Genomic DNA, 20,623 nt, shown 5'->3' with positions numbered 1-20,623 from the left:
TTGTACACTTGAAATTTGAATTGTACACTTTGAAATTTATGGTACAGAAAGTATACCTCAATAAAGTTGTTTATAAAAGGATTTACCTTAGGAGCCATTACAATGAGATTTTATTGAGTATTATTTATTGAGCCTTAAAGATTAAAATATGATTGATTTCACAAGTGAAAAGGTAAGTCTACCTATAAATTTCCTCAAGGTGGGATGTGGGTGAAATATGATCACAAAAAGCTTTTTAACAGAAGAAGAAGAAGTGATATCAATGCATTTGAGTTAATATTTAGCATTTATACAAGATTGATATGTCCATATTAATGTTTGAATGTACCGACAGTAAAACAGATTATTTAAATAATCAGTTAAGATTATCTAAAATAGATCACAAGTGTTCATTTGGAACACTGTCCTAGTGTGTTCTTCAAAGTAGATAGGATCAGCCATAGTGATAACATAATAGCTCATTCAAAGCTAAATGGTAATATTTGCCTATACATTATTTGGCATTTAAAAATATGGCTATTTAAAAATTTTGCTAGGCTCAGATATTGGATACCAGGGTGACTCCTCAGGAAATCTAACATGATGAATGGAGCATTAATTACAAGACCTGGTTTTAAATGCCATGGACCAATTAATATGTACCCTTTACACATTCTCCTTTGTTATTTTTGGAGAAATTTTTTCCATTCTATGAAATAATTCCGGTGAATTATTTTCTTAGTGATCAATATAAAAATGAATAGGGAAGCCCTGACAATTAATGCTAGAAATAATATTGAATCTAATTAGTGCCACCTTGTCAATATGTGCATGTGGAAGATAATGAAGAGTAGCTCTTAATAAAAATAGAGAAATAAGATTTTCTGAAATACAACATGAGTACTGTTGCAAAAGTCTTTCAACTAAGTTAGAAATCACTTGCCTTGTCATTTGTTAGGCTTACATGTTAGTAAAATTATAAGTACTCTATACTGGTAAAGCAGGAACCCTTGCATTGATTTAGTAGTTATCTTGGCTTGTTTATTCTGGATTCTCAGTAGCAATGAGCACCTTATTAGAGAAGGGTTGGTCAACATAGAGGGAGGAGGTGGGAGCTGGCTAGGTCAACTGAATTCCAAATGCGAGTGATAGGTTTCTCAGTGATGGATGTTGCACTTGGATCACCAGCCTATGCCTTAACCACTCCCTTCTCCTCATCACAGAGAGGCTCAACTACGATCCCAGGCTCTGGCTCTGGTACCAGTTCCAGCTCCAGCTCAAGCTCCAGCTCTGGCTCCAGCTCAATTACAAGCTCAGGTATAGAAATAGGCTCTGGTCCTTGGCCAGGCTCTATGACAGGCTCTGGGTCAGGCTCTGGCTCTTGGATAGGCTCATGGTCTGGTTCCTCAATGGTGATAGTGTCATGAGTGGAAGGCGGTAAAGTTGCTTCTAGTTGGACGGCGTCTTCTGTTGGCATTGCTTCACTCTCTGCACTTTTCTTTATCTTTGTCATTGGTCTGCAAGAAAGATGCCCAGAAAAGAATAAGTTAAGGAAATGCTAACTTTCAAAATTTCACATGGAGCCATATGCTCTGTAGCTTAAGTGGCCATAGCTGTCAAACTGCAGGAAGTCTGTTATTTCTCCTATTCTGACTCACTCTGTTAGGTCATTATGTCTCCATTTTGGGTTCGGGAAGGTTAGGCCTCAACAATACAATGAAAGTTCAAGAAAAAAACACAGGCCACTGTTTAAAAAGTGGCAAAACTGATGTCAGGATGAAAGAGTCCAAGAATCTAATAAAGTCTTTGAGGGCCAAATCCATAGCTCTGATGTATCTCTAACTCCTACTACATCTAGCACAATACGTGGCACCTGGTGGGTACCCAGAACATAGCCCTGGAAGCAAGGAGATGGAATGATGAACAAATGAATGAGTGGGATATACACTAAAGAAGAAATAGCAGAGTGGTTAAGGGCACAGGCTAGGTATGAATATACCAATCCCCTCACCTAATGGGTGCAGTACGCATTGTCTGGGAGATGGACATGCTTGAAGCTCTGACTCGGGTGGGGCAAAGGCAATATATGTAACCTAAACATTTGTACCTGTGTAATATGCTGAAATAAAATAACATAAAATAACACTGAAAAAAATCAAAATAAAAAGAAGGGCACAGGCTATGGGCAGGGCCACATTCTGACTTCTGTGGGCTCTAGGCACTTTTTCCTCTGTGGGCCTCTTGTTCCATAAAAAATATTTAAAATTATATTTATGACTATGTTGTTACAAAGGCAAGTATGTTGATATTATATATGAAAATATTTTCTTGTACCTAAAAGGGTGGTTATGACAGTTAAGTGAATTGATATATGTAAAGTGCTTAGAACAGTGTGGCACACAGCACTCAGTAAATGCTAGCCATCATCATTCTTTTCATAAAAGCAGCGAGAGTAAGCAGAAAGATACCTCTGATATCGTATGCTAAAAGGAGTGCTTAGGAATTGCTGACTGAAGGAGATAGGCCTGAGAAATGTTTGTATTCCAGTAAAGAAAACAAAATGAGGGCTTACTCAAGTTCCGTGACAGTCTTAGAATTTCTCTTCCTTTCTTTTGCCTTTGCCTTGTTCCTTGCGAAGCACACGACAGCGGTGATAATGGCAGCACCTACCAGGGAACCTGTCAAGGCCACGATGATGATGATCACTTCTGAATCTGCAGGACACGAGAAGCTGGTTAATAAAGTGGACCATACTGTCATTTTATACATGTGCATTTGTGACTAGTGGGGACTATTTGGGGCATTCACATAGCGGGAAAGTGACTTGCATAGGCTAGAAAAATGGAAACCCCTAGAACTCTACCAGTTGGACGCATACTGGGAGAAGAAAGATGACTGGCTTGACTAGGTAGCTTTAACCACTGACATTTATACACAAAAAGAATAAAATATGCCAACTTGGAGGAGGCAGAGTGGCTTTCAAAATGGGTTTTCTTTCTTTTTTATTTCAGCATATTATGGGGGTACAAATGTTTAGGTTTCGAGAAGAGAGTCTTCCGTGTGCATTTGCTTAACTAGTGAGAGAGACACCATGGCGTTGTAATCTGGTCACCAGAGATACGCCTCTGTTATAGGCAGGGACATTTCACCAGGCTTTCCCAGAGCATAGGTGAAACAGGTCCCTAAAAACCTTCTTCTCCCCCACAGCATCCACGCTCACTAAGGCATTCTGGCCACTAAGAAAGGATATGCCCATTCAGTAAACAGGCATCTGGTTTATTACGTCAGTCTATGGAAACGCTTAATGAGTGTGAGACGATCCAGCTGTGCACCAGACCTCCAAGCCCTGGGACATCACATCTCACTTGTAAGCCGGCCCATTCTCATCTGCCTCCCCTCAAACAAACAAGGGCAGACATGTTATATTTTGAGATGAGAGACTAGTTGAGTTGCCTGATAATAATTCCTTTAACTTTTTGTGATTAAAGTGAAAGGAATACATGGGAATAATTTTAAAAGTCAAATAATTCTACGAAACTTCTAAGAAAAACAGCAGTCCTGTGCCCCATTCCTTCCCACTTCTCAATCCCATTCACTAAAGGCAACCACTCTTAACTCTTTTTAATCTTCTTACCCCCATGTTTCTGTAATGCTTGCTCCAATATGTCCTGCCTTCTTCAATTTTCATCATTTCTTTTGCACTTCCTACTCTGGAAGTAGGAGATGGAGCTCTTCTGCACCACTCCCCTCCCACCCCACCACCGTATTCTAATAAAGTTCTATCACAAGTTTTAGTTAAATTGAAGTTTGCAGTATTATGACTATGGAAATATTGTTCAAAGCTGAGGAACACAGTATACTATGATTCTTTCTTGGACAACATTTTTTAAAAATTTCTCTGGGGTTAATAAGTGCCTAATTTGGGGTGGTTGTTTAGTTTTTTTTTTAAAATGCATTATCACCAATCCCCAAATTTCCAGCAAAACCATTAAACACCTTTCAGTAGATTCAAACACATTAGATGATCTATTGGTTTCTTATGATTTTTCCCTCAGAGACATGCCTTCTGGAGTCCTCCATCCTCTTCCCCCAGCATAGACTTGTTGCCCTCCTAAGTCTGTTACTCTACTGTCACCTTCAACATCTCCATTTTATAGATAAAGAAACAGGCTTTGTAAGTTCCTTCAAGATCCATCTCAAATAGCACTTGGTCAGTAAAGGTATCCTCAGTTCTATAATTGTTCCTGCTTTAGTGTCCTATAGACCCTGTACAGATCTCTATTATAGAATTTAGCACATTTTAGGGGGGTTTTGTTTGTCCCTCTAGCTAAACTATGAACTCCTCGAGTATAGGACATATTTCTTCTTAATCTCTGTGTCTCCATCACCTAGGACAGTCCCTGGCACATAGTAGATATTCAATAAATGTTTGAGGAAGCAAGGAAGAATGGAAGGAAAGAAGGAGGGAGGGAGAGAGGCAATGCTGGACTTCATTGGAAAGAAGATTAGAAAGGAAGCAAGCCTGGTGTTCAAATCCTAGGTGGCTCTACATCTGCAGTGTGATTGCAACCCTAGGAAGGCACAAAAGGATAGGGGGAGACCTAAAGAAAGACAACAGAAATGATGCAGGGAGAATTGCTCAAAGTGATATGAGAAGGAAGGAGCAACCTTCAGGACAAATAAAAGGAGGAAAGTTCAGCTGCATAGGAAGAGCAAAAGTCCAGTGGAACTTGCCACCCTGGATGTGGCATGTATTAAAACTACAAATTCAAAGTAAGTTAGAAAAAAATGACAAGATCCTAAGTGTTATCATGTGATCCCATGAGAGGTTTGGTGAGACATCCCTTGTGAGGGCTTGCTCCTGGGTCAGCCCAATTTGACAATTCCAGGGCCCTTAAGTGTTATGCTCAGAGAGTAATAACCTTTGGATAGGAAGATTGAGGTTTAGAGATGACCTTGGGCAAGTCATTTATCTCCCCGAGCTTCAGTGTCCTTTCAGTAAAACGAGGCTAACAATATATTCTGCCTCCCTAGTAGGTGAGTGGTTGAGAGGGTTGAGTGAGGTAGTGCTTGTACAGCACCTGGCCAAGTGTCTGGCACATAATTTGTGCTCCACAACTACTAGCTACTGTGCTTGTGGGTGTGAGTGTTATTATTACTATTATTCTTAGGGGTAGATCTTAACAAAGCAGTTAAGAACTAGAAAGTTTGAGAGCTATACGTTTTCCAAAGCTATGGTGTCACTGGGATTTACCAACAGCATCACAAAGAAATTCAGCCTGATGCTATTAATGAGGCTGTTGTTTTATTTATTGAATAGTAATACCTACTTTCTAGAGATTTTGTGAAGCTTAAACAAATTACTTTTTGTAAAGGATTTAGGGCAGTGTGTGGCACCTATTAGGTATTACGTAAGCATTGGATATTAGGATGGTCATTCATCATGTCAACCTATAAATCACACAAATCTGCAGAGAAGCAGGAAGCACTAACCACGAATCCAAATTAATTCATTGAGCTGACAGGCCCAGACTACTTGACTGAAGGAGAAGAAGCTGTAAAGTTGTATGGTCAACTCACGTGAAGAAGTTAGATCAATTTCGCAGGAACTGTTGCCAAGGCTGTTGATAGCAGTACACTGGTAATAACCACGTTCAAAATTTGTCAGATTTCCGATAACCAAAGTCCCTGTGGTTGGGTCTGTTGAAACCAAGAAATAGACTTTTGAGATCTCTTATGTGGGTACAGATCATACCAGTGTAACAGACCATTCAATGCCCACTCACTTTCCCAGGTTGGCCTCCCTTTCTTGAGATATCCAGGGTTCAACTGGGCCCCTGGGGACTGTGCCAAAGGTAGCCTACCTGGACTGTGCCCATTCCCTCCATGCTCACCACCTCTGAGCTGGCTTCTAGAAGTTGTGGAGTAGACCTGACCACAGTCATGTTGGGAGAAGAGCATTCTTTATACATCTCCCATCCCCACCCACCCAAGAAATAGAGAAGATTGAGCTCTAAGGACAAACAGCTAGCCAACACACTCCTGCTGTCAGCCAACCACAAACACTATGCCTTTCCAGGGCCTGCTGACGGTGATACTTACTTGCTTTCACTGGTATAATATTGCTTCCTTCCAGTTTATACCAGTAGTACACAGGGGAAGGCGTTCCAAGCGCAGAGAGGCAGGAAAGAGAGATGGTATGGCTTCTTTCTGGACTTCCGTGAATGCTACAAAATGGCTTAGAAGGTTTGACTGTAAGGCAATGACAAAGAGTAAAAGTCCTGCAGGATGAATGGCAGTCTGTGACAACTGCAGTCATTTCCTCGCTTTCATTTTTGCAGAATATGTGTTTATTTAAAAAAAAAAAAAAGTCAAAATTTATTTTGACAGTTTTCTGGTTGCACCACCAGGTGGGAGTAGAGCACTTCTGGTGCAGGCACTGTCCATCAGGAGGCCATTAAGATTCACATAGTGTTTCCTCTGTCTGCCTCATCCCCAGATTTATAACCATGAATTTCTGCATTGTGTCTTAAAATATTCCTTTATTAAATCGGCCAAATGTAAGCAAATACTAAACGATCAGGAACATAGTTTAGACTTTAAAAGCACAGTTTTTAAAGGAAAATAGAACCCTTTGAGATACTTTGAGATATCTGTTTACTCTTTTTAAAAATTATTTTATTAATGCATTAACGCTATATTTTTCTTTTCCTTCATAAGTCCCTTTTTTTTTGCATTTATTCTTCTGTGGGTCACACAAAACGGTTGAAAGGTTTGAATTTGCCTGTGTCTCTCAAAAGTAGGGGAACCCATTTTGGGCACATGTGCTACCCAGCACTGAAATCTTTATTCAGCCTTCACTCAACAAGCATTTAGTTGTGTCCCTTCTGTGTGCCTGGCACTAGACTAGGCGCCACGTAGTCAAAAATAATTTTGACACAGTTCTGAAGTGGGGTGGGGGAGTGATGAGAGGCAAGTTTAGACAGGGGCCGAGGCCATATCTTGGAGGGCTTTGCATTTCATGTATTTTATACTGAGAGCAAGGGGACCAAGGAAGAAGCTGAAGTAGGGGAGTGAGGGTCATTTTAACATTTTAGATGGATCGCTCTGACACTGGGAGTGCCTGAACCAAAGGAGATACATTCAAGACGTATTAAGAAAGTAGAATCAACAGGACTTGGTGACCAACTGGATACGGAGTATGAGGAAGAAGGTGGGCTCAATGATAACCCCCAGTTTTCTGATTTGGACAGTTGAGTACATGATCGTACCATCTCCTGAGACAAAGAGCATGGGAGGAGGATCAGGTTTTAGGGAAAGGGCTGACAAGGAGGAAGGGGGTGATTAATGAAGTCAGTTTAAGACATACCGAGCTTTAGCCACTTATGAAAATACCTCAGTAGAGAAGTCCTGTGGGAAGCTGGGAACCTGAATCTACTCATTCATCTTACTTTGCACAGTTTATTCTATCCTTAATCTTATATACAGATAATGATCTAGATGTCTATGCTTTGCAACTCACCTTCCTTATCTTAATCTGGATATAGAACCCTCCAAAGGCTTAGGTCTCTAACTTAGACAAGTTAGAGCTTATTAATAAATGCTTCATACTGCTCAGCCCTCCAGCTCTTGCCTGAGACACAGTGGTTAAAGGCAACGCTCTGAATCCACACAGAGCACTGGCTCTGCAACTTTACCCTAGATATGTTTAGGCAAGTTACCTAACTTAACCAAACCTCAGTTGACTCATCTGTAAAACGCGAATAAGGAATTATCTAACCTCTGGCTAATTCAAAGATTAAAATATAATAACACATATGGGGCCTTGCACGTGGAATTGCTGTTGGCCACAAGAGGGACTAATTCCTGCTACTAAAGTTAATCTTCCATTGACTTCTGTTTGACTCAGCCATCTCCGACTCTACCCCTCTGTACACAGAAGCGAGAAGACAGATGCATATAGCTGTAACTCTGAAACATTTTACTATCTCTGTCTTTTAAATGGGTGTCTTTGAATTAAAAGAAATATTTTTCTAGTTAGATCTTTTTTTTTTTTTTTTTTTTTTTGAGACAGAGTCTCGCTCTGTCGCCCAGGCTAGAGTGCCGTGGCATCAGCCTAGCTCACAGCAACCTCAAACTCCTGGGCTCAAGCGATCCTTCTGCCTCAGCCTCCCGAGTAGCTGGGACTACAGGCATGTGTCACCATGCCTGGCTAAATTTTTCTATATATTTTTAGTTGTCCAGCTAATTTCTTTCTATTTTAGTAGAGATGGGGTCTCGCTCTTGCTCAGGCTGGTCTCGAACTCCTGACCTCGAGCGATCCACCCGCCTCAGCCTCCCAGAGTGCTAGGATTACAGGCGTGAGCCACCGCACCCGGCCCTAGTTAGCTCTTTATTCTTTCTTCCTTATCAATAATTTTCTCAGATAAGAACAACTTGTTGGATTTGCTCATCCTAAACTAGGCTAATTAACCAGAAGTCTATTATAGCTACCACGACGTTTAGATATCACCTTTTTAAAAAGACAATTTTATAGCCTTTACAACAAAATAGAATGATTTGAATAGAAAATTAAATGGGGGTGCTTCATCACAAAATGAGGCACCAGGACTTGAACTAAATTATGGACAAACATCTGGAATGATTTGCACTCGTTTCTTGAGTCCAAAATCAAACCCAAATAGACTTTTTTTTTTTTTTTGCTGAACACATTTTTCTCCTTTTATTTTTTATTAACAAAACACTTAGTGAATCACTTTGAACCAAGTCCCAAACCTATATATTTTCTAAAACTACTGCATCAGGATTGAACTGACATTCCATCCAGTTAAAGTCACCAGTAGAACTTGGGTGTTTTACTGGCAAAGCCATTGATCTACCATTTAGCTTTATTGCTTTCAACAGATTGGGGTGGGAGGAAAAGGCCCATCTCAGAAAAGAAATGAAAACGCTTCAGTGTTCTCAAAACTTCTCTAAATTAATCATTTTCTTTGTATGTGCCAAATTGCAGAAGGTAGATAATGCTCATTCCAAATGCACACAAAATAATTATTCAAACTCTGAGTGTTTTTCAGACATTAATTTTCCAAGGTTGTCATACCTAATGGAAATCTCTCAAATGAATGGCCATCCAAGCCACCTGGTCCTTTGCTCATTGCTATTTCCTCCACCTAAATTGTGCCCTGACACCTCAACCCCTCTTCTGCCTGACATATTTTTGCAGATCCTTCAACATCCAGTACAAAAGTCACTTTCCCCGATAAGCCTTCTCCAGTTCCCCTGATAAAACTTTTCACTCTCTCTCCTCTGCCCTCAGAGCTCCACTGTAAGCTTTTATGTTACATATCTGTCATCTGTCTCCTTCACTAAACTGAATTTTGGAGAGCTGGGTTCCTCTTTTACATCTTCCTGTCTCCATTGCTTAGCACAGTAACTAGCACATGTGCTCAGGGTTTGTTGATTGAATTCCTGCATGAATGAGTGAATACATGGGATAGATGTCCATCACTATAATGAAATGTCTCTGAAAGACACATTGCTATGACAGCCATCTTTAAGGAAATAACACCTCTCCCCACAATTGGTGTCTGTTACCTAGTTGTTCTTTTTAGAGAAAATTAGCAGTCTGAAAATCTCCAGAAATCCTACATTTGCAGGATGGTTTTGTTCTCTGCCCAATTAAAAAAAATACAATTTTTGAGAATTCCCAAACAAACAAGGAAACCTAGAGACCCTCGGGCTTCTTACCTTGTCTGAGTCCTGTCTGCTTAAAGAAAAGTCATGACACAGTCATGGCAGGAACTTCCTGACCCAAAGACTCATGTAAAAGAATAACTCAGAGACAAAGTGACCCTCAACTTGTTATGGAAATTGACTTGGGATCCTGTGAACTTCAAATTTAAGAATGGTGGCCTTCTTGTCTAGCTTTATCTCAGGGCTATTTCCAAGCCCTGGGATAAGGAGGTCTGGCATCTTTAGGTTGTTTCTGCTCAGAACACCCCAGAGCCAGGGAGCAACAGAAAATCATTAGCAGATTAATCTCTCAAACTTTTGAACATTTAAAAACCCTTTGATCTCCAGTATTTCATTTGAATCTCATAACAAATCTGTAAAGAAGATAGGGCAGAAATTACAACCCCATCTCACAACGGTTGGAGAAAGGTGGACTGACTTGCAGGAGGTCATTGAGTACAGAGTAAGATCTAGAACCTAGTTCTCCTGACTCCCAGATTGATGCTTTGGCATCTACACCACACCACTCAGTTCCCGTGTATATGCCTAGTCTTCCAAACTGGAACATAAACTCTCCCAGGAAAGTGCTTCAGTAATACCTCACCTGTCTGCCCCTGTACCCCAATGCCTAGCACAGGGCTTAGCAAAATAAAGACACGATTGATTGAGCTAACCCACTCTTAAAAATTAGCTCTTGGGTACCTTTCCCTCTTTTCCAGGTGGGTAGATGCAGTGGCAAACCTCACAGTAAATATCAGCTGGTTCCTTTTTGGCATCACCTGGGCAGCAAGCGAGGACAACTGTGGACAGTTCTCCTAGGTCTGTACCTTGTTAGCAATTGCTGCTTTCCCAAGCTATTCAATTATTAAGTCTGATTTGATGTAGCTCCTCCTTTCCTGTGATGTATGTACACAGCTTGAGAGGAGCAATAACTAAATCAGCTCCATTTGGGGCTATTTAGAATTAGGAAAACACTTAGTTCAACTGGTCAGTCAGTAAGGGTTGGCAGCCCTTTCATCTCTCCCTTTGCTACTTCCCACTCCGAGGGCCAGCAGACAGGAGCTTAGCCCCCACTGCCCTCTCAGACAGAGGTTGGAAGGACTCCTAGAAATCTTCAAAATTGGGAGCTCCCCAAGGGCAAAAAACATGCTTGTAAAAAACCATCACTGTAAACCTCATTGTTCCCAGCACAAAGTAGGCACTCAATAAATACTGAATAAATGAACTACTTCAAATTCATTTTAAGAACAGATATGATTTGCCCAATGTCATATAATGATTATTTGTATATAAATAACTTGATTCTCAACACTAGCTTAATGTGTGGTCCCTTTTCCAAACAGCATTAGCATCTTAAAAGGGGACTCTCCTGCCTTTATTCAAAAGAATGATTTAATGGTGAGAATTGTGGTGGGCTTAGAAGGAGTAATAAATTGACAAACATCTCCCCCAGGTAAGTCTGGCTCTAATCGGAGGTTCCCTCTGAAAGGGTTGCTAGTGATCATTTAATGGGACAGTGGGTTATCCCAACTGTTCTCATTCTGTCCTTCAGAGATAGGGATCCCTGATGTTGGGTCACACATTACTGCCATTTTGGCAGCCCTTTTGCTTTGGCAATTGTTTCCACATGTTTTATGAGTGATTTCTCAGTGTTACTATATGGGTTGGGTTGGTGGCTTGTCTCTATTTCCCTGGTAATGAAAGGAGCAGGGAGGATATTTACTTCCAGAGACTTAATTGGCATCATAACTCACTGCCCTGACTCATTCAGTGTCCTAAGTTGCTCCAAGAAGAGAAAAGGCAGAAAAAAGCGCCCATACCTAACACGTCGACGTTGAGGGTGCCTTGGTTTTTGCCGACAAAGTCTGGGGGGTTGTTAACATCACAGATGTAAACTCCACTATCTGCTGGCTGCACATGCGAAATGGTAATAGACGCATTACCTGGAGCATTGGACCCTATAACGCGATCTTTAAATCGCCCAATGGCTGTACCTTGTCCACCTTCAGAATAGTAGACCTAGGACAGAAAAATAAAATAACAGACATGAGAATTGCAGAGTGTCTAGGACTAAGATAAGCTACCTGGAAGCTCCTTCTATCTATATTACCTTGGATAAGAAGCATCTTCCCACACGGAACAGGTCCCTATGGCCAAGGTTTCTCAACTCAGCAGGGCACTTTAGTTTGTGCACATCTGCTCGTAGCCATTACCCCACTGGCCCTCAGAGCAGCTCTGTGATGTCATCAGGGCAGGGATGGGTATGCCTATCTCACAGAGGAGGAGACAGCTGGAGCTGACAGGCTTCAACTCCTAAGCATGGGCATCTGATGCTCACCTGATGTGACCTGGGGGAAACTTATTATATAGGACCCAGGTGTCTGATGGGAAACTAAAAGGACCATTTTTTTTTACCACTTTATAAACTTTTTTTGACTTGAGTTTACCTCACCCAGTGGGACTATCTGGTTTCCCTACAAGTTCCAGTGTTCACGCTCCTTTCATACACACATACTCCTTTGGATAAGCAAACTTGAATTTGTTTTATTTGTTAGGAGAGTAAGATTTCAGAGCAGAAGGGTGCCTGAGAAATCATCTGGTCCCATCCCTTCATAGTGGTGTTCTGAGGATGAAACAAAGGAATCTAATAAAGGGCCTAGGAAATGCCTGGTAAATGTAGCCACCATCTTTCTCCCCATGTGGCATGAAGCAGAACTGGAATTCTTATATCATTGAGACAAATAAGGGAACTCAAACCCAGAGAGATTAAATGATTCAACTAAAGCCACAAGGATTCATTTATTACTATTATAATTTACTAAACTTAAGAAAGATCTGGATTCTAGTCCCATCTCCATTAAAGAACATGGATACTTAGATTATAATGACAACTGTAGGAACAGCGTGACATGGTAGGAAGGAGCCTGGTCTAAGAGTCACGTGGCCTGAGTTAGCTGCAGCTCTGCCTTTCACTAGGACATAGTCAGGGGAGGTGGCTTCTGTCATGTTTCCATGGCAACCTGCTTTTAGATAAGAAACAAAGCTATTTAATCTCTCCAACCTTTAGTTTCCACATTGGAACAAGGAACCAGAGCAATGTTTTCCAAAGTAGGATATGTATTCCCCAAGTATTGGTACTTAAGTTGATTTTAGGTGATACATAAATGAAAACTTTCAAATTTTAATGTGCATTAAAAAAAGACGTATCTAGCACATCAAATCTGTGACCTCATGGATGTTGTTACTTAGGGTGAGACTAAGGTAGATATTTTTAACATTTTAAGAAACAAGGTCATTACAGAAAACATTAAATAATTGTGCCGGTGATACATAAATATGACAAAAATCATGTAAATGATACATGAATGACAAGCTTGGTAATCACTGGAGTAGGTAATCCCTGAGGTCCCTTCATAATATACACTTTCTATGTATACACTTTGTTAGTTTCATGTAAATGTGTATAATTCAAGTGATTGTTGTCTATTGTTCAATAAACTGGTATTGCCTTAGTCCAGTGAAATGAATTAACATTTTCATAAAATCTACCAGAAGGCCTTACGGTTCATTTCATTCACTCCTCTCACTTTACAAAAGAAACGGAAGACTAGAGAAGTTAAAAAAATAAATAAATAAAAACTCACATACACAGAAAATTAACAGTTGGGACAGGTCTAGAATCCAGTTTCCCTAATCCCTTGTCCTGTGTGCTTTACCTTAATAGGCCAATGAAAGAAGAAAAGCAGTTAGAAAGCCAAAAGATATTGTCTAGATGAATTCAAATGTATTCTCCTTTAAGCAGAAAGTCAATATCTTTTAAAACTAAGGCAGAAAGGTAGATTTTGAAGGAAAATTCAAAGAAAAGAACATATTTAGGGAGAAAACAACTTGTCTCTCTCCCCTGGTTTTTCTAACAACATGCTTTATAATCCGTTCATTCACTCCTACTAAAATCACAAACTTTTGCCCCAGAATGGTCTTGTTTAACTTACAAACTAGAAAGCCAGTGTTAACTCAAGGTATTCAAGGGAGAAATGAGGAGGTTCAACTCATCAGAAGTCTGTTACCTTCATTTGCGTTCACAGCCCCGCTACCCAGCTGTCAATTTCGCTAGTCAGCACCGGACTCATCTACTTTCTAATTGACAATTGGAGGTCCTGTTGTTTCTTCCCTGAAATTCAATATGCTGTCCATTAAAAGCCCTTCACAACCTTGACATGTGGACACTTCCCCTTTCTCAAGAAGACTATGAGCAGCACATAACATCAGCCCTGTTTTATACTGATACTTGATGGCATCACAATGAGATACAACATCAGTCATGCCTGAGGCCCACAGTTAGCCCCAAAGGATCCAGTTGAAAAGGACCTAGTTTCTGTAGAGCTCAGGAGGCTAAGAGAGTGTGTTTTAGGCCTGGACTAGGGCATGAAAAGAAACCATTGCAGAAGTCTCATAGTTGGGCATGAATCAAAGTGAAATGAGGATATAAGCAATGAGGCCCTGAGCCCTTAACTTACCTGTGAAAAGGATCCTCACCAGCCCTTCTATTCTAGCTCCCCACACTGTAGCCTAATAAATTTTGCCCTCTCATGAGTGACACTAAAGGACATCAGGGATCCCAATTAGGGTAAGGGGGGAAAACAATGGAGGCCTAAAAGGACAAGGCCTTGGCCTTAGGGTGCTATGTGAGAAGGAAAGTCCCCAGGGCTAGACAGTGGCCAGACACACAGATACAGGGGCTTTCTGTTGGGGAAAGTCCACATTGTCACACTGTCCTTGTAAAGAAAACAAGAAAGAAATGTTTTTCTGAGACTGCTTATCTAATTACACAGGAAGGACTACAACTTGGTTCCATTTTCCATGAAAGAATAACTCCTTTTAAAAATCAAAGTTGAACAATGGCCAAGGCCTAGCCCCATGATCCTGTGTGACTTGTACACTTTTCAAAGAAAGAATATTGTCAATTTAGAGATTAAAGCAATTGAGATCCAGGAAAAGCCACAGATATTCAATTGGCCACATCTTTTTCTGGTGGGTGAGAGAGGTGAGTCTTGTTTTAAGAAAATCCATCCAAGTGTTCCTTTAAGTGGTGCTTGTTAATTTTTTGCTCACTTGCCCTTTGTGCCTGCATTCATGGCAGGTTGCCTTACTTTCTCCAAAGGTTTCCTCTACCTGTCCCCTGGCTGATGCTAGAGACTGATGCATGGAGTCGCAATAGCACATTAGTTATAAGAAGCTCTTAGAGATCGCTTAGTTCATGGTCTCTAAGGGTAAGGAGGCTTCAGGAGCCAGGTGGATATTGGAAATATGGGAAATGGCTGGGAGGGGCTGGTGGGTAGGGGTTAGATCATAAGGGACAGTTGGGACTGTGGTGAACTGGAGAGCCAGTGCAAACAAGGCATTCACACTGCTGAAACAAACAAGCAAAATACTAGCCTGGCCAGCTGAAATATATCCATTAGACAAATCTGGCCCAGAGGACTTCAGTTAGCAAACTCCAATTCTTCCTCTTCCATTATAAAGAAGGACACTGAGGGCCCAACAGAGAGAGTGATTTTCCCAAGGTCACACAAGCAATTTACGGTCAGACCTGGAATCCAGACCTCCTGATTCCCACTGAATACATCAAGATGACACCTGTAGTCCTGTCTGAGATCAGAAAGATGATTCCCCGGCAAACTTCTCCCTTTAGGGACATTCCATCCCTTACTCTAGCCCAACCTTTCTCCTGCCAATTGCTGCTATTCCTTGGCGTGATGCTTCCCATGCCAGTGTGTTCACCCCATCATGCCCTCAGCATTAGCCAGCTGCAATTTTAGGCCCCTTGGTTCTTTGCAGAGTAGCCTTTGCCCTCTTACTGTGCCAAGTTCCTGTTCACACGAGGCCATGAAGCTGGGAGCCAGATTGATCCTAAAAGATTTTTTTCTTCAGCTTGGTGACACTGCTTTCTAACTAGAGGCTTGGAGCATAAACAGGAAGGGTTGAAAGAATTCAATCTGATGTCTATTTTGAGTCTGAATTGGAGTTACTAAATACCTTTATCTTCCACAGCTGCTTTTGCAGGTTCCTTTTGGGAATATGGAGGGCATGGAACAGAAAACCACCCATTCTTTCCCTTCCAGCTTCTTGCTTTCCTGTACTGCTCATAGAGAGGATAGCCATGGGGGTTGGGGAGCAGGGGATGGGTGTAAGGTGGCAATGGTCTTGAGCCCAGAATTTTCTCTGGACTATACTAGGGAGGCTGGGATTGCACATGGAAGGAATACCATACCAAGAGAAAGACTCTCCTGCCCCCTAAACCTCTCTTTCACCAGCCTGCCATTTGTGTGAGTATCCACGATTTGAGTTGCTACTTTTAGTTGAAGGCATGATAGATCCCTAATTAAATCCATTTCTTTGGAAGAAAACAGGATAAGTTATCACTAGTCTCTAATACCTTAGCATTAGATTGATTTATCAGGAATAGACTCCTGAGGGAATGGGACACAGAACAGATAAATTTGATGGCGGGGAGGGAGATCTTGTAGTGTTTCTCAATGAGGGTGACACCAGCATTTTGGGCAGACAATTCTTTGTTATGTGGCTCTGTCCTATGTATTGTAGGATGGTTAGCATTTCTAGTCACCAACCACTAATGCCAGTAGTGACTCCCAGTCATAACAATCAAGCCAACACCTCCTCCACTTTCAAATGCCTCCGAGGAGAAGGAACACACACCCCACCACCAAAATTCAAGAAACATTTAACACAATGCTACCTGTAGAGGACAGGCTGGGTTCCAAAATCTAGGAAGTCAAAGAACATGAGGACATTAGCTCCTGGGAAAGAAGTTGTCCAAATTGCGTATTTGCTGGGGATATGAGGATGGCAAAGGGTTTTCTCCTCTATGAATATTCTAGGAGAGTAATTATCATCTGAGAGACCCACGTTAAGCAGGGTCAATGCATGTTCTGTTCACGGGCAGGTGAGGTGTCTGTAGATTTACCAATAACAGGCTGGGTAAAAGAGGAGGCCATCTGTGTGACCAGAGAGGCACCAGACCACCCCAAACTTCCATGTTAGCCTGTCTATACCTGGCCTAGAGTTTTCAGCTGAGATTCCCTGCTGAGTGACTGACTATCTGAAGCTGTTCATGTTTTCTGAGAGGAAGGCTTCTCTGACATCAGTACCATGCTAATGAATATTCTGGCTCTCCTGGTCAGAAGACTTGTGGGATACTTCTTCAGTCTCCCTTCACCAAAGGAATCCCTTGGAGGGTGTAGTCAATAAGAAACAACATCCGCCCTTGGGTATTGAGAAGTACCGGGCATCAGTGTCAGTTGCTACTTTAACACAATGATTTGGGGGAGGGGAAGATGAAAGGGGAGGGGAAGAGCTGACCACTGCTCTGATCAGTGCAGAAAGAGGGTTTTGGTCTTTTGGAGGAGGCTGAAAAGAGTTCCAGACATGGATGTGAAAGGGTAAACTCAAGACTGTTCCAGTTTTGTGAGGGGCTTGTGCTGATCTAGATTGTTACCAAACTCAGACCCTCCCATCCCACTCCTAAAGCTGGTGCCAGTGCCCTAGAGTCTCCAAACAATGAAGGGGTCCAGTAGTACACCAATAGGTGTTCTTACCTGAGAGGTCCAGCTACATCTTCCCCGGGCGTCTCTTGCATGGGCCATTTTTAGACACTGACTGACTGCCTTTTCCTCCATACCCTCAGTATTGAGGCACGGGCTGTGCTGTGTTTGAGCAGAAATGGGTGGATCTGAGAGCTGAATGCTACATGGTATACTGCCACATCAACCCAGGAGTTGAATTGAATCACTCAGTGGTCAGTCTGGCAACATCTTACTCCCATAAATCACAGAATTGTCTAGTAGCCCAGCAGTCTTTGCATCATACCCAAAATGTCCCACCAGTAATTTCTAGATCAACATACAATATGCTCTACAGAATTCTGAATGCATGGAAGAGCTCAAAAAGGAAACAGACTTCAAATGGAAGCCAAATCCCATTTCAAAAACTATCATCTCAGCCCAGGATACCTGTAACCTCTTGGTTGAGGAGGCTGTGTTCAGGGATAAGAAGCAGACAGAGAAAGGGTCTGGGCCGTCCCTTTAGCCACAGGGACCTGACAGGCAGTGGAACTGGAAGACAGTCTTGGGCTGGGATGTCCATGCAAAGCTCTGTCCCGGCTGTTCAGCTACACTAAGTGTATCTTGTGGGGCTGGGTTCCCTAGTGGCCATGAGCCAGTCCCTCTGGGACACCAGGGGTATGGATGGAATAGGGAGTTCGTAAAATCACCATTTAGTAAGTGATGATGCTATTAATAATAATAATGGCTCACATTCACATTCACTGTGGAAGCCTTCCTAGTGCTTTACAAGCATCGTCTCATTTAATCTTCACATTAAACCTATGAGGTAGGTAAGTAGTCCCATTTTACAGATGGGAAACTGAACTTCTGAAAGGTCAAATGACTTGTCTAAGGTCATCCAGACAGTAAGTAAGTGGCATAGCAAGGAGTAGGACTGACCTCCATGAGGGACTGTCCACTGGGGCTCCAAAGCTACACATCTGGCAAAGCAGAGAGAATTCTATGCCTGCAGGGTGTGGGGAGAGCGAGGAGAAATTCTAGTCCTCTAGAAGTAGAGGCTTAAAGATGGTTATAGGAGGGATCTGACCAGGGTAAGCTGAAGCAAGACTGGAAAACAATGGGAGGAGACAGTTTGGCTTTGGAGAGATGATATTTACTGTCCCCAAGCCAAGAGCTGGCCCTACTCCACCTTGTCCTCCATGTGGCTAAGACACAGGTCTCATGTAGCATTAAGATCAGAGAGCGTGTTCTCCCTGATCCAGCAGCTCAGTGCAGAGGCCCTCCTTTGATTTGGACATCCCAAAAGAGTAGATATCTTAACTTACTTGCCCCACCTATACCTGATATTTTGGAGAATGAGGCAAATGGCCAGCAAATAAGCTACTCAATAAATACTTATTTGTTAATAGATTTTCCTTTTAAAGTGCTTCTAAGAGACGTCCTGAGCTCAAGTCACACTCAGTTCAATCACCTATACCTTCTTCCCCTGCATCTCCAGATCTATGAAATGCTCATTGCTGGTCACAAGATCCTTTAGCCCTGTAGCTCCCTCCCAGTTCCTCACTAGCTACACAGTTCAATCAAGAGGGGGCCTTGTAAATTCCAGTGTCAGAAGAGGCATAAAGAAGATTTTGAATTTTTAAATTCAGACTGGCCTCGCCTTGCCTCCAGGCAGTTGAGGACATCTTGAGTGTCAAGCAGAAAACGTTTCAAAATATATTGGCAATGCCTGTCTAAATCCAGCCTCTACTGATAAAATGGGAAGGATTTCAACACTGCAGATAAAGAAGGTGTTGAAAAGACAAGTCAGGAAACTGACTTTTAAAAAGTTAGAAAGATTGTGTGATTATTGCCACCCACAATCTAACTTGAGGGCAACCTGCAAAAGAAAGCAATGATTTCTTAGTTGACTCTAACATGCAAGATCTCAGGTCAGGACATTTTGGTTGATAGAAACAGGCAGAATCACTGTTGGTGGTAGTGGTGGTGGTGCTCCTGTTGATAATGATAATGGTGTTTACAAGGGACAAAACTTATAGAGCTTTATATTTTTTGAAGTGTTTTCCAGGTGGATTGTATCAGTTGATTCCCTAAGAGTATTGCTGTTCTACCATATTTTAAAGAGAGGCACAGAGTGATTCAGATATTTGTCCAAGGTAACCAGTACTGAGCAAAATTGTTTAACTTTGATTAGAGGGTGGCATGAATGGACCCTATCCCAAATGCTGTTTCCTGCTAAACAAATGCTCAGAATCTACAGTTAACAGAGGACTTAGCACCTCCAAAGGACCAGTAATGGCTGAAGTGACACGGGTCAAAGTGTGGCTCCTCCAAGCTAACGCTGGCCTTCTTCTCCACTTCTGCCCCTAGGCCTCCCCCAGCCCACTTAACTTGCTCTCACTCTCTTTTTACTAATCAAAACCCTTCCTTTCCTTCAAGGGCCAACTCAGCTGCATCTGACTATTCCAAACCGCACTGATTTGTGTTGTTTCTAAATTCTGCTTTGGGTCGTGCATCCTTTCGAGAACCTGATGAAAGCTATAGACCTTTTCCCTAAAAGGATGTGTGTAGGCATGCATGGTATATGTATGTGCTTGTGCTCGCTCTCTCTGTCTTTCTCTCTCTGTCTCTCTCTGTCTCTCTCTCTCTCTCTCTCTCTCTCTCTCTCTCTCTCTCTCTCTCTCACACACACACACACACACCTTGGAGTATATAATTTTAATCCTTGGGCTAATTAAAGAAAGAATTTCCCTCAAGGCCAGATGAAGGAAACCTGGGAATAGGCAGCTTGTATGTGGAATCACTCTCCTCCCTTGACTTTCTCCCACCCTTTTCTGACAACCTCTTTCCCCAGACCCTATGGCTACCCATCCTGTCCTCTATTCTCTAATCTCATGCTGTCCTTGATTGCCCGGGGTTCATCACCATTATGGCCCTCTCCACCCTTCTGGTGAGTCTCATTCTGTCAAGACTCAGTCTGGCACAGTGAGCTGGCTCACTTGACATGCAGATCCTGGATATTAAGTTTGGCAGAGATCTGCAGATCAATCAGGACTTGTACTTAAATTGGAACCTTCTGGAAATAATAGGGAGATATGGGAGGGTCTTTCAGAACTATTGCTCATTTCACCTATGAGAAAGACCATTCTTGTCTGCTCTAGAGTACATGATACACTTGATGTTAACCTACACAGGATTGAAATAACAGGCTATAACTAAATATGAGGAGAGGACAAAGGCCAAGTCACTTAGATAATGGTCTTTCCTAAACAGCTATCTTCAAACTCTTTGTATCTGAGGTTCTGCCACTGTTATCACTGGCATACCAT

At 41.9% G+C, this 20,623-nt stretch overlaps 1 protein-coding gene across 1 annotated transcript in view; it reads right to left on the bottom strand.

Annotated features, from left to right (window-relative positions):
* Positions 1–1,168: 1,168 nt before the first annotated feature.
* VSIG1 (V-set and immunoglobulin domain containing 1) overlaps positions 1,169–20,623 on the bottom strand; it is a 36,176-nt gene continuing 16,721 nt past the window's right edge. The window contains exons 4-8 of the mRNA XM_045537810.1: positions 11,532–11,730; positions 6,082–6,231; positions 5,560–5,679; positions 2,552–2,693; positions 1,169–1,496 (exon numbers count right to left, since the gene is read on the bottom strand). Of these exons, the coding sequence (XP_045393766.1) occupies positions 1,169–1,496; positions 2,552–2,693; positions 5,560–5,679; positions 6,082–6,231; positions 11,532–11,730 (939 nt within the window). The remainder of the gene's footprint in view (positions 1,497–2,551; positions 2,694–5,559; positions 5,680–6,081; positions 6,232–11,531; positions 11,731–20,623) is intronic.

The sequence above is a fragment of the Lemur catta genome, chromosome X (assembly GCF_020740605.2).
Source record: "Lemur catta isolate mLemCat1 chromosome X, mLemCat1.pri, whole genome shotgun sequence".
Classification (NCBI taxonomy): domain Eukaryota; kingdom Metazoa; phylum Chordata; class Mammalia; order Primates; family Lemuridae; genus Lemur; species Lemur catta.
Note: the sequence above shows the minus strand (reverse complement) of the source record. Positions and strands in the feature narration are given on the sequence as shown.